Source organism: Chelonoidis abingdonii, chromosome 9 (assembly GCF_003597395.2).
Source record: "Chelonoidis abingdonii isolate Lonesome George chromosome 9, CheloAbing_2.0, whole genome shotgun sequence".
NCBI lineage: Eukaryota > Metazoa > Chordata > Testudines > Testudinidae > Chelonoidis > Chelonoidis abingdonii.
In genome coordinates, this window is record NC_133777.1 from 65,672,416 (window position 1) to 65,686,538 (window position 14,123).

General features: G+C 42.8%; 1 protein-coding gene across 1 annotated transcript in view; it reads right to left on the reverse strand.

The window, feature by feature from the left end:
* FBN1 (fibrillin 1) overlaps positions 1-14,123 on the reverse strand; it is a 221,881-nt gene that overhangs the window by 41,428 nt on the left and 166,330 nt on the right. The window contains exons 36-44 of the mRNA XM_032762923.2: positions 13,089-13,211; positions 12,044-12,166; positions 10,796-10,960; positions 10,322-10,390; positions 10,091-10,216; positions 8,445-8,567; positions 5,745-5,903; positions 4,593-4,664; positions 1,621-1,746 (exon numbers count right to left, since the gene is read on the reverse strand). Coding sequence (XP_032618814.1) covers positions 1,621-1,746; positions 4,593-4,664; positions 5,745-5,903; positions 8,445-8,567; positions 10,091-10,216; positions 10,322-10,390; positions 10,796-10,960; positions 12,044-12,166; positions 13,089-13,211 — 1,086 coding nt within the window. The remainder of the gene's footprint in view (positions 1-1,620; positions 1,747-4,592; positions 4,665-5,744; positions 5,904-8,444; positions 8,568-10,090; positions 10,217-10,321; positions 10,391-10,795; positions 10,961-12,043; positions 12,167-13,088; positions 13,212-14,123) is intronic.

Here is a 14,123-nt window from a genome sequence, read left to right on the forward strand (position 1 = left end):
ACAGTCCAGGGTATGTTGTGAAAGCCAAAACTGTAACGGGATTAAAAAAAAATAACTAGGTAAGTTCATGGAGGATAGGTCCATCAATAGCTATTGGCAGGGATGCAACTCCATGCTCTGGGTGTCCCTAGTCTCTGATTGCCGGATGCTGGGAGTGGACGACAGGCAGAGCTGGTGCAACCATTAGGCAACCCAGGCGGTTGCCTAGCGCACTAGCATTTGGGAGGTGGCATTTCGGGTCCTTCGGCAGCGACCGTGGCGGCTGGATCTTCGGCTGCCCTGGTCGTCGTCGGCATTTAGGTGGAGGGAGCTGGGGCGGGGGGCCTAGGGAGGGCTGCCTGCAGCAAGTAAGGAGGGGCATGGCACGCAGGGGAACCGCTCCCTGACCCAGCTCACTTCTGTTCTGCCTCCTCCCCTGAGCATGCCGCCCTGCTCTGCTTCTCTTCCTCCCAGGCTTGCGGCACCAATCAGCTGATTGGCGCTGCAAGCCTGGGAGGTGGGAGAAGTGGAGAGGCGACGGCGTGCTTGGGGAGGAGGCAGAGCAGAGGTATGCTGGAGTGGGGAGCTGCCACATGGCTCCCCGGGCTGGGGGAAGCTGACGAGGGGGGTGCCTCAGGGTGGAGGAGGGGGTGGAAAGCTGCCACAAGGCTCGGGGCAGGGGGTGCAAGGTGGAAGTTTCGCCTAGGGAGCGAAACATCCTTGCACCTGCCCTGATGACAGGGGATGGTTCACTCAATGATTGCTTGTTCTGTTCATTGCCTCTGACGCACCTGGCATTGGCTGCTGTCTGAAGACAGGATACTGGGCTAGATGGACCATTGGTCTGACTCAGTACGGCCGTTCTTATGTTCACAACCATCACAGAGAATGAAGGAAATTCATACCATAATCTTTAATTGTTTAATGACAGTAACTAAGGGCTTTTGTACATGGCATTGCAAAGCACTCCAGAGAGATGCGATATGTTACATGCACTAATGTGCTGTGCTCTGACTGTACAGACTGCATAGACCATGCTGACGTGCTCTAAAAGGTGCCTAGTTGTCTAGTCCAGGCAGCTAAAGCACAACATGTGAACTCTCTCTACAAATCACATCATCCTAGGGCATTCTGCCAGCACCGAGTAGCCAACCCCTAACACACTGCTAGGGAACGTTTATCCAGATTTACTTGATATGAAAATCCACTACAATTTTTTTTCATCATGCCTTTCGAATATTTACACAAATCTTGTTTTCATTAGGAAAAAAATATCTGCTAGGAAGTGAACGCTGGTCTTGATCTGACATGGGAAGACCACCCACTGCTCATATTTACATCCAGACCACGAAAAGTAAGAAAAGTCACTTGCCACAACTGGTTGACTCAAACTCATTCAAGACCTTTACACTAGTTGGAAAATCTAGTACTTCGTTTCCAATAGAAAACATACATGGCACCAGAATTTCCAGTGAAAAGCCAAAATGTCTTCATTAAGACACTTTTGGCCCACATTTCTCTGATCCTAGTATATACTTTTGTTATGGATGAATTTGCAAGTACATCAGATTTGCCGGTGTTTGAGTTACCAGCTGACTAATGATCCAATTTCTATTTGTGATGGAAGTATAAGCCTCTTACCTTCGCAGATCAGCAACTTGTCATTGTAAAAGAATCCCACTGGACACTCGCATCTGAAGCTGCCAACCATGTTTATACAGACTCCATTCTCACAGACTCCAGGGATCTCTCGGCATTCATCAATATCTGTAACAATTGATTTTTAAATAGTCTGAAAGTGCCAGTTCATACAATCCCCTTCTATAGAAATGTTTCCTTATTCTCATGGGATATTATCACAATGTTTATATTAGTAGTATGATCCTGTTACTGTGTAAAAAGGTATTAGACATTCAATAACTCCTACACATGCTGGAAAGCTAAATAATCTACTCAATGGCTCTCATTTTTCACTATATCCAAGATATGCCCAACTCAGGGCAAGTTAGGCTTCCATAGGACTCTCAAATTCCATCCCCTATCTGATCTGTCCACTTCCTGCCCCTGACATGCCTCCTGCTATCTGTTATGCAGGAGGTGAGGCTGCAGGTGTGAGAAGCAGCAGAGCCATCTTCACCAGCCTGCATATCTGCAGAAAGTTCTCCTGCATGGGGGCAATTCTCCACTTGCCATTCCAGCCACTTTAAGGCCACTTTGTGCCACTCACATGGAACAAAGTGTCCTTAGAGTACCAGAGAATCCAGTCTAACCTATTTTGTTGTCAGGTGAGAGTAATAAACTGAGCTTCTTCTGTATTAATAATAATAATAAAAAGCTCATTCTCTAAGAGGCTGATCAAAGAACTCACTGAAGTCAATGGAAAGTCACTGTCTTTAGACCACGCTGTCCTTCAGCACTTGTTATAACTCAACTTCCACTTCCACCATCTGTTAAAGCTTGGTTAGTTTTATGCCCTTTTACAAAAGTTTTGAAGGTACCAACGACTAATGATATTTTAAATGCCTGCAACATACTATGCTTTTGCACTGATTATGTCCAGCAATTGTCCTTCCTGTTTTAATAGACTTGTGAGGCAATTCATTGTTTTTGGCCCTAAAAATGCAGCCAAAATATAAATAGTACAAATCTCACTTATTGGGCTCTTTAGCTATATGTCTCTTTAGGGGTCTACCTTCAGAATACAGGTCAGAAAATCCATGGATGCCTTTTCCTTTAGTAAAGAATGCTGTCTGCAGGGATCAGAAGCCAATGAACATTATGGGAAGGGATACACTACACAGCTCTCTTTACACCTAAGGTAGTTTGCTTCTGACTTTGAAGGGGCCAGTTTTGCTCCTGGACCAAGCTTTTAATTTCCTACACAAGATTTGATGATGCTGTTGATTTTTAGCCTGCTGATTATAAAATAAGTGAGTCAAGGCAGAACTTAACTCTGTTTGTGTCTCCCACCATCAGAATCAATCATCTCATATAAGGATGCAGAACTCTAATGGAAAAAGTGGAACATAAACATAATGGGAAGAAAGTAACTCTGCATTTCTGGCACTGCACAATATGGACTGCTCCTGCAGTGGCATAAGCCAGTATGCCTACCGCAGTGGTTCTCAGTCTTAACATTGTGGGCCACATGTGTAGTTCTCCACGGGTTATGTGGGCCAAATCCACATAATATCTATACTACCTGTAGGGCACTGAGGATGTCACATGGGCTGCAACTGTGTGCTGATTGGGCCACAAGTGGGCCATGGGTTGAGAACCACTGGCCTAGTGTGTGTAAGAAGTGGGAGTGGCTACTACTGCCCTCCTGAAGAAGTAAAAGAAGCAGTTCACGTATCACAACCCAGCAAGTCCTATGAAGGTCCCAAGAGACACTGAAAAAGTGTATGTTTGTTCACAGCGTAGCCCTGGGTGAGCAACTTGTCTCACCAGTGGGGTTGGTGGTTAGGGATACACTAGTACATCAGGACACCAAAAGTCAGTTGCATTGGCTGCTGCACTCCACAGTTTGAACAGCGCTAGCAGAATAAAATATTACAGCTGCCGGGGTGCAGGCTGCAACACGTGCTATTAGTTGCTACAGCAGGATCTGTACATGGTGCAAATTTACATTACCCCACCCCTACCTAGGGTGATTTCATCCTCATTTGCACAGTGCCACCACATTACATTGCACAGACAATGCTCAGACCATGCAGGGCTGGACACAGTCCCACATGACTGCCTCTGATTGAGCAGGTGGTGGGGCAGGTACTTTACTGCTTGCCACGTAAAACTCACGTGTAACTTAATTTGCTGGTCATAGGGTGCATGATGGATTTTGGTCAATGAGATCTGGTGCTTTGCTCCTCAAAAGACCAGGAACAAAATGTACAATGTGTTTCTAGACATTCTTTTCCTTATTATACATTATATCTTACTAGAATGGATTGATTAGATCCTATTGTAGGGTTCTGTAGTGCACATCACCATAACATATAGATGATAATTCATTTTGTTGCTGTCTATATATTCTAGCTCTGCTTGTCTGTTGTACAACACTTGCTCCACATCTTATTTGTCTTTTTGTAGGAATAAAAACAAAAGGAAGCCCCCACTAGGAATGAATTTGGCCTCTTTGACAAAACAAAACAAAAAGAGAGAATGAGGAATTCATTTGTCACACACAATACCAATGTTACACATGATACCGCATGTGAGAAATATTCTCATGGAACAGAAAAAGGGACTGTTGGGTTAAATCAATACACAGAGGGATTGGTGTGAAATGTCAGATTAAATCTGTGCTTTAGTCAAAAGGAAACACTCCTAATTCCTCTGAAACCCAATGTTCATTGGCCTTATTCTTATAGCTCAATTACCATTTCTTCAGCGCTTTAGCAATAATCAGAGCTGCCAGCTAGGAGGAGTTAGGCAGAAAGTTTCCAGGATCTGATTTAAGACAAGGGTTAAGGGTTGCACAGAAGGTTGTATTTCGTGGCATTGTTTAGTCTTTATTCCTCTCCAGGAAAGAGCTGACTGTGAAAACAATGCCTCCCTTTCCCTAGTACATATGTAGTGCAGAATTTAACTCCAAACAGAGTAATACAACTCACCAACTGGTAAACCTGTATAAATGTCAATGAAGAAACCAGGCCTTTGACTTCCACAGAGTGTTGCAAATTCATCTGTAGCAGAAAATAAAAAAACAACAGTTATCCTGAATGTATCAAATTAAGCAAGTAATTTCACCTGAAGCCTGAGAGAAATGCAGTCTCCGTTTTTTTTCCGTACCTCTTGAGGGACGGATTTTCAAAGAAGGTATGTGGTACCTTGCATGAGTGCAAACACTACTGTCGGAGTTGTAATGGAAAGACTCTCATTGGCTTCAGCGGGCTTTGGATTGGATACTTATTTAGGTATTATTATTAGGTACACACTTGTCAGGTTATGTGGGTGCATTGTACTTTGTATGCACAGGTCCAGGTCTGAACTTCACAAACCTGTGTCGTAATTAGGAAATCGACACATTATTTTCAAAAATGGCAAACGACCAGGATGGAGCCAGTTCTCAGGTCTGATAAGTCTGTTTTGCACCTGCTTGTCAGCATGAAGCAGAGGATCACCTGATGGATCCAGCTTGATGAAAATTCCCCCAGTGTGGAGGAATCGTGCAATGGCACAGGACTGTCAGAGCGACTCCTACGCTACACGCTTCCTGTATCCTGCATAGGGACCATCCTTGGAAGGGGCTGAGGTGCCCCTGCAATCCCTGGCTGCTGGAAAGGCTCCTTGGGGCTCTTGGCAGCCATGGGTAAAATACAATTGTGTTTTATGATGAGGACTGCACTGGGTCTGGCTGCCCCAGGATCAGCGGAACATACCGATGGCTTAGCACCACCTATGACCCCACTCCTGGTCACATGCCAAACACAGCTTGGCTGGCCCATAGCATCTGGCCCATACGTTTGTCAAAGGGGACAGATGAACAATCGTGCAGAACAAAGTCCTCCAGTAATTCACAGAACAGGCAGAGCATAGCAACAAGAGTAAGAGTGCTCTACAATGACCTACTCATGTTCCTCAACCCTTACTTGAAAAGATTATCTCCAGGGCACAAGTATAATGAGAAATTTATTATTTAATATTTGTATATTGTACAAACACAAATGCATAGCACTTTTCTCTCTCAAACAATTAATTTTATAGCAGCTTGAAGTAATCATATTGTTAACAGGGCCTTCAGCTAGCTTTCAAATTAAACATACCGGTGCTAGGGATAGGGCATTGTTCACAAGGCTTATTCCATGCACGTCCAATATTGTAGGAACAGCAGCACATTTTCTTGGTCATATTGAAGAGCAGTTCTCCATCACAGGTTTGATTGTCAGCATAATAATTTCTGTAGCACAGACTCCTCCTCATATCTGCAAAGAAAATGAAAGTATAATGATGGTACTGTGTGTTAGCACTTCACTGAAATAGATGAAGCGTCAATGAGAGACCACTCTTATTAGACAGCCTCCTTGTAGAACTGATAAATGAAATTGTTTTTAATTGTTCACTTTATTAATGTAAGTTCTGTTCACCATTCACTACACTTGCCTGCATTGTAACTTCTGTTCACTGTTTGATTTTGTATTTCATATGACTTGGCATTGTGCCTCTCTCATACAACTTTGTATTAGAAAATTGGTAGAAAACTTTGTATCAAATGTTATAGCCCCTAAAGATAGTATAGTTAAAGTGAAAGAAACATGTGCCTTTTTGCTAGAAGTAGAATAAGATCTCCCCCCCCCTCTGTAATCAATTGCCCCATTGACTGAATGAGGTGTGAATGAGTGAGGCTTGGAAGACACCCACCTCCAGACAGCTACAACAGTTGAAGAGGGAATGGAAGCCAGAGCAAAGGACAATACAACTTGTCAAGTGGGCCCAATAAAAAAAAGCAGACATATTGACGACCTCAGGGATTAGAAGCAAGCACCTTCTTTAGAAAACGCCCTCTTTGAGCAGCATTGGGACAACACCCAGAAAAAAAAGCAGCACAAAGCACAGACCAACGGACACAGACCCAGATTTTGAATCTGGTCTGGATTTGCATAAGAGGGAAGCTGCTATAAATACAAGGTGTCTTGCAGAAGGACCCTGGGTCTCGTCTTGTCACCATCGGAGCATCGATCCGGATCGGCAGAAGCCCGGCTCCACCCCTCCCCCATCTAACTCACCTGGCCAGTGCAGTTAAGGGGAGCAACTAGTTGGTAACAACAGCAAGACGGAGTGTGTTTGTGTCTGTGTGTGTGTGTGTGAATGCATGACTGTAATATATCATATGCATATGATAGAGTATTAATTAATACCTGTATTACTAATAAATGTGGCATTTTGCCTTAATCCCCCTGAAAAGATCCCGTATAGTACTTTGAGTACAACATCCTTTCCCCCAAGTTCCTGGGCACAGTTCTGTGCTACCTTTACTAGGTCACCTCTTTTAAACATCCGATCTGTAGGTCCCTCAAGCAGTCGCTGAAGGTAGCTTGTTCTGTAGTGTTTTATATTAGTCACTCCCAGCCATTGCAGAGTCACTTCTAAAATTTACAGCAAAAATCAACCCCCACCCCAACTGGCCATAACTCAGAGCAGACTCATCAAAGGATGCACTAGGCCTGCAAACCCTTGCCCAGACTTGAGCAAACCTGAGCACATTTATGGCTGATCTTAAAATCATGCACAGTTTGAGACTTCACATCATTCTGATGCAAAACCAGGTGAAACTCAGTGGTTTTCCCAAGTTTCACATGGAGATCTTAGGTCTGTATCAGTTCAAAAGCCAAAGTGAAAGATGGAGGGGGCCAAACACAGCTAATCTGAAATCAAAGGAAACAAGATTGCCATACAGTGCAGAAACCACCCAAAACCTCAGGCGAGTTACTGCAAAGCTTATACGCCGTGATAAATCTTGAGAGGTGGACCCAAATCTGTACTCACTGACACCGGGTTCAAGGGTTGCATAGTGTCAGGAACAGGAGCATTTAGCCCATCTTCTCTTGATAAATGTCCTTATAATAGAGCATATGGTAGTGGCATGCACTATTTTACAACAGTACATATTCAGGATGAGACGGTGCCTAGCCCTGCACAGATTGTGAGGCAAAGGTCACGGGGGTCTCCATCTTCTGGTCCAGAGCCAGGGCTGGGCATTGTATCAATTCTTGAGCATAAGGACAGGCATCACAAGGAATCTGGGATTCTATCAGCACCACTGGTATTAGACTCCCCAAAGTAGGAGATATAGGACAAGTGTGCAGCCATGGTTAACAATACCTTTGTGAGCTCTGCTGGGGCAGTGTACATCATCCCTGATATGGCCAGTGGTTTTACAGCCACTGTCTGGCCTTAATGCTCCACAAAGATATGGTTATTGGTCTTCTGGGGCCTGATCTTGGTCCCACTAAAGTCAATGGAAGTTTTGTCACTGACTTCAATAGGAGCAAGAACAAGTCCTTCATGTTAGCAGTTTGCACCATAAAAACATTATAGCCAGCCAACAGTTTTTACAATGAACTCTCCAGTTGGGAGGTCTGTGCAGAGATCAATATTAGGTATGGCTCATGAAAACTCACTCTTGCCAAGAGATTAAAATGTGAAATTTATGCCACACAAAGAGTAAATATGACACTTTCTGCTGTGGGTGTAAGGAAATGGGAACATGTCGTTACGCTGATTTAAACAGACTCTACATTGATCTGTGAATTGTGGTTTTTAGTAATGCTCTGACAAAAACCTGTCTTCATTGACTGAATACAAATAAAGAAATAGGCCAGAACCTCAGCTGGTGTCAATGGGCATTAACTCCATTCAAATCAATGATAATTCTTTTGTGTAAGTGAACTCCACAGAGCTAGGCTGATTTACACCATTGGAAGCTCTGACATGAAATGTAGAAGGAACACTTTAAAAAAACATACCCATACAGTTGTTGCCACCATTGACTTGCATGTAGTCAGGAGGACAGATACAGGTGTAGTTCCCAACAGTGTTATAACAAGTGCCAGGTCCACAAATGCCAGGTGTTTCACATTCATTAACATCTATAAGAAAACAACAAGACATGAAATAATTGTAGCAGATTTTGGTCTCCATTTCTTTTGTGAATCAGTGAATTTGCGTTAAGCTGCTTTAGCAGTGCTAAATCTGAGCTACTGGGTCATGATGGGGCAGGCCTGCATCGCAGAAGGGGTATTTCATGATTAAACAGGTCTACAGGTGAGCCTAAGGGCCTCACAACTAGCCAGGGGAGTGGGCCCCTGGCATACTCAATGGGTCCAGAACAGTGAGAATCCATTTCCTCTCTGCACCTGTTATCCAGAAAAAATTTGGAGATGCTTTGAAATAAGGTGGCATCAGGACAGATCACACGTTCAACACTCCTGGTCTCTCTATCTCTTTGTGACAAAAGGGCTCAGCAATAAGTCTGTCCAGGTGTGTCTGCATCCATAAGTCTGACAGGGATCTACAGCTGGTGGATAGAGGCAGAGAGCCATCCGAACATAGGATGCTGCAGTGGACTGCTCAGGCCTTCAGGGAATTTGAGCTATTGAGCAGGGAATGTGAAAGAGCTGCACCCATTAAATAATGCCATACGCACATCAAGGGGTTCCATGCCAAGGCACCAGGATAAAACTCACAGCGTAAAATATATTCAAAAAATCATTAAGTAGCCTTCTGCATTTTAAACTATCTGTAGGGATAGGTAGATTTGTATCTCCTCTCTACTGTACAAGAAACAAGATGCTGAGCTCTACATGGTGCAGAACTTCACAGAAAGTATTTGTGTCTGATTTTTAATTTAAATTTTTAATTTAATTCTCCAGCGCACGAATCTTCCTCTAGATTTGCACAGGGCTCTACATGTTCTGGGCACTATGAGAAACAAACAATTATAGCAATGAGCTGGGAGGCTGAAGGCAACCTGGAAAATGAAAAACTAGTGATCAGATTTGGGGAGCTGGGCTAAAACTTTGTACAAAACAACCTGATGGCTGCAGGACTGGGTTTAAGTGTATGGCTGTGATGTTCTGAATGCATGCTACCTACTGCAGGGGAGAAGGGGAGAGGGAAGGTTGTAATAAGACAAATATTTTCAGTTAGAGTCTCAAATCATCACGCTTTAGACTGCAGGAAGATGGACAATGAGCTTTGGTTAAAATGGATGATGCCATTTCAGCCAAACCACCAAACACAAGCAGAAAGCTGCTTGTTGGTTTCAGTGCATGGTCATGTAAAGAATTATATTGTCCATCAGCAAACTGCTATTTCTCAGAGATGACCAAGAAATGACGTTTTTATGCAACTGGAAACTGAAAACTGTTAGATTTTTGTTTTTGATGAAAACCAGAAAATTTTAAGCAAAAATTTGCAAAAGTTTACATTTAATCGAAAAGGAATTTTCTGTTGAAAAACTTTTTGAAGGAAAAATTTTGACCAGCTCTACTATTTCTGCAATTACACTGCTGGTGTTCTTTTAAGGAACCGATCATTCTGATGGATGCTCAGTTGGCAGTAATTGATAAGAAATAAATGCCCATACCGAGTAAACCCTAAGACTACATACCATCACATACTCGAGACTCTTCATTCAAATAGTAGCCACTTGGACACTGACAGTGGAAACTACCAAACGTATTAATACATTTTCCTCCTTGGCAAAGTCCAGGAAGTTCTTGACACTCATCAATATCTAACAAAGTAAAAACACCAGCATTATTTCATGCCATGAAAAATCAAGTTAGTTATAGAATGTTGCAATTTAAGACATGTAAAAGCATGAAAAAATAAGCATTACCCTCCAATATAACTGTAATAGGGTTTGGCCGGAATCCTTCCCCTCCAGGGCAGAGAACCTTATATTCAGCTGAAAACAAAAAAGAGATTTTATTAACCTAAAATAGTCTAAACATCTTAATCACAATGATCTTTGAACCTGTAAAGATTATTACAGCACATTATAAAACAGCCTAATACTAAAAAAGGCCCCACTGTGCAAAATCAGGTATCGCTTTTCTCGTTGACGAACACAAAGTCTGATGTCCAGGCAGTAGCACAACTATGCAAGAGCCATTACAATGCACCTGCCGATTGATAATATTTCAAAAGCCAGCAGATTTTGTACCACGACTGGTGTAATTTTCAGGCAGTTTAGTACTTGTATGTACTCAGTACATTATTTTACTAGCATTCCCACTATCTAGAGAAAGACAAGAGAGACAGAAAGAAGCATGCATATATGGTTAGGTATAATCCAGTAAAGCTGACTTACTTGAGTTCACAGGTGGGCAATGTTCACAGGGAATCCCCCAAGCTCTCCCCAGGGAGCAACAGCAAGAGGCCTTGGAAACACCAACCCCAATTTCATTGCTGCAGACTATATCTCCGTTGTCTCCTCGTGGTTTAATATCCAAGTAGCAGTTGCCAGAACGTGTGTCTATTCAAAATGCACACAAAACAAACATTACATCTGATGGAGGGGAAGAAAGTTTTGTTTCCTTGTGCTTCCCCTCTCTGTCTGTCCTCATCTATTGTCTCATGCTTCGGTTGTAAGATCTTTGAGCAGGAACCATCTATTTGTTCTGTGCTTGTACAGTGCCTAGCACAATGGGGTCCTGGTCCATGATTAGGGCTTCTAGGTACTATGGTAATACAAATAAATGAATTAATAATATTCGGGCAGTCTCAATGTTGAGAGCGAGCGAGAGCTCCAAATTACCTTCATTTCACACGAGAAAGCTGTGGTTGGAAGTAATTTACTGTCACGATTACTTTGGGCAGCACCTCACTCTGCGAACAGTCTCACTGCAATCAGTGGGACTGCTCATAGACTAAGGAACTTCTGAGCAAGAGTGGCAGACCCAGGTCCTTCATCATTTAGATGCCTAATCTTATTCTCACATGCTTGTATTAGCACCTTCCTCCAATCTCAGGAACTGCTCCTCTTTTCTGTCCTTGAAATTAATGAGATTTACAAATGAAACCATCTATTCAACACATATACTTAGAAATTAAAATGCATTTCAACCAAAGGAAACAATTCAGGACCAGAGAGCTACAGGGAGGTTCTGAGAAAGTCGGGGCCTAATCCTCCAGAATCTACTCACAAGAGTATCTCCTCTGACGATGATAATTAAGTCTGGCCGAGTTGCACTCAAAGCAGGATCCAAGGGTGTATGTTGGATTTATGCCGCACGTTTGTGTTTCTTCAGTCTTAAGGCCAGATAGAGACTGGTTTGGCCCTGGTGCAATTTAAAGCAGCCTCTAAATTGTGCACAGCTGCAACAAGCCCCAAGGGGCTATTCTGGCAGCAGGGAATGGCTGAAGTGCAGTACTGCTCAGGCCACTTTCCCTACCCTTCACCACACCCTATGAGCCACGAGCAGTAGGGTGGGAACTGCAGAGTCTGCTCCAAGAGCTTTCCATCATACTCTGGGAATCCTCAGCTGGCTGTTTAAGCTAGAGTTACTGCCCCTTTGTGTCACTTCATCTCTAAAGAATACAGGAAATGACAACTTACCAACACAGCCAACACGGGTGGGGTTCAGCTCAAAATCAGGAGGGCACTCACAGGTGTAACTGCCAGGGGTATTGATACACTTGCCACTGATACAGGTGGTGGGGTCTGCACATTCGTTAACATCTGAAACAACAAGGGGGCAGTTAGCAAATTCCCCAATATTCCACCAAAACACACAACATTCCAGGTGTCAGAATGTCAGTCTCAGGAAATAATCAGTTCCAATGCTTGTCGTGGGGTGTATGTTCCCTCTACAGAAATCTACACACAAAAAACCACCACTGAAACTGTGCAAACAGAGCACTAGTCCAACATGAATTCAACATTTCACTGAGAAACACTTCATTTTTGCCAGAAAAAAATAATTCTACAAAATGAAATGCACCATAAGAGAGGCCAAAACATTAATCACATTGGTCAAAAATATCAAGCAGAGAAATCATTTTGAGGATCATATTGTCCCATGTGTTTCTGGGAGCAGAAAGTACAGGGCCCAGAAGATCCCAACCTGTTGGAGATGTGGAAGGGAAAGCGCGACATCTCTTCTTCATCAATCCCCTCTTCCCTTGATCAGTGGAACCCCAGAGATTCACACCTCAGCAGGGAACAGATTTGGGGATGGCCACACAGCCCTCAAAATCAGGCAAAATATTTGTGTGTAACTTCCTACTGTCCCTATTTTGCCCACTGTGCTGTTCTGCAGTGAAGGATCTAGTGTAGTTCCATACTTTCTTATTTACAATCTAATTGTTATGATACAGCTAAAGCTTTGCTTAAGGAGTTGGTCAAGATATGAACAGCTATGGTCAAAGGCCGCTCAAGAGTCTGCCATTCTAGACAAAACTTTGGTGTGCTGCTGCCTCCTCTCAGTCGTAGAGCAGAGGATTTGGCGCTTGAGTGACTGGCATTGTGACCTGACACACTGGGTCATAACACTCAAATTTGGCCTAGCTGCCCCTCTGACATGATGGATGCCCTAGGTAGCAGCTGAGTCCATTGACAGCTAACTGTGTTAAAAATCATCTTGTTTAAAACCAGTCTTCACCTGTGCAGTTACCACCGGTTCTGTCCAGTTCATAGCCTGTCTCGCACTCGCATCGGAAAAGACCAGGGAGGTTATGACAACTCCCATAGACACAGATGTTAGGAAGGAAGCACTCATCAATATCTGTAAGAACAAAAAGGAGGGAAAAATTAGGTTCCGTGATCTTTTCGTTATGAACTTTGGAACTAAAATCTTGTCTGAATAAACGTTCAGAAAACTAAGCATGGAACTAGATTCTGATTGCTCCTGCATATTTTGTAAAATATATTTTAGATCTGCAATACTAATATATAGGATTTGCATTTGCACCCAACAGGGTCCAATCCAGAACCCCTTACTTAATTGCTTTGGAAGTGAAATTCAGCTCTATGTAGATGGCCAGCACAAGGGGCTGAAGGGTTAAGTGGGACTTAAGTGATGCACAGGCTTTTGCAAAGAAATTAAATTCACGCTTTTATTCAATTTTACTGCGTATGACAGATTATTAGACACACTGTGCTTATTTCTTGGGGGTAACTTCTATGGTGTTTTGCCTGAGTGAGGACTGCAGTATCAGACTCACTGTTTATAGTATACTTTTATGAACTGCATAATGAATGACTAACTTGATCCAGTAACAAAGAGAACATGTTTACAAAGGACTTTAAAATACTTCTGCAGTTAGTATACACACCAGAGACTTCAAGAAAAAATGGATGTAGCAACAGGAGAGAGGCACCATGCAGGCTGTTAAAGTTAGTTTGAAGATTATATAGTTTCAAAGTAAATGGTTTCATACATGAAATACTAAGAAATCTAATTTTGTTTTTAGTTTACATAGAATTTCAACTTTTACAATTCATGCCTCTTCCTTTATTAGTAAGAAACAATACACGAAACAAATTTTGCTGGAAAAAGTACCAGATCCTATTTATAGTGTACTTATGAACTTCATTAAATACCAGTATCTACAATACATTTAGCATGGGTGAGTTGAAAGAGCTCAGCCTTGGGGAAAATATGCATTTATTTATGGATCAGAGCAAATAATTCGCA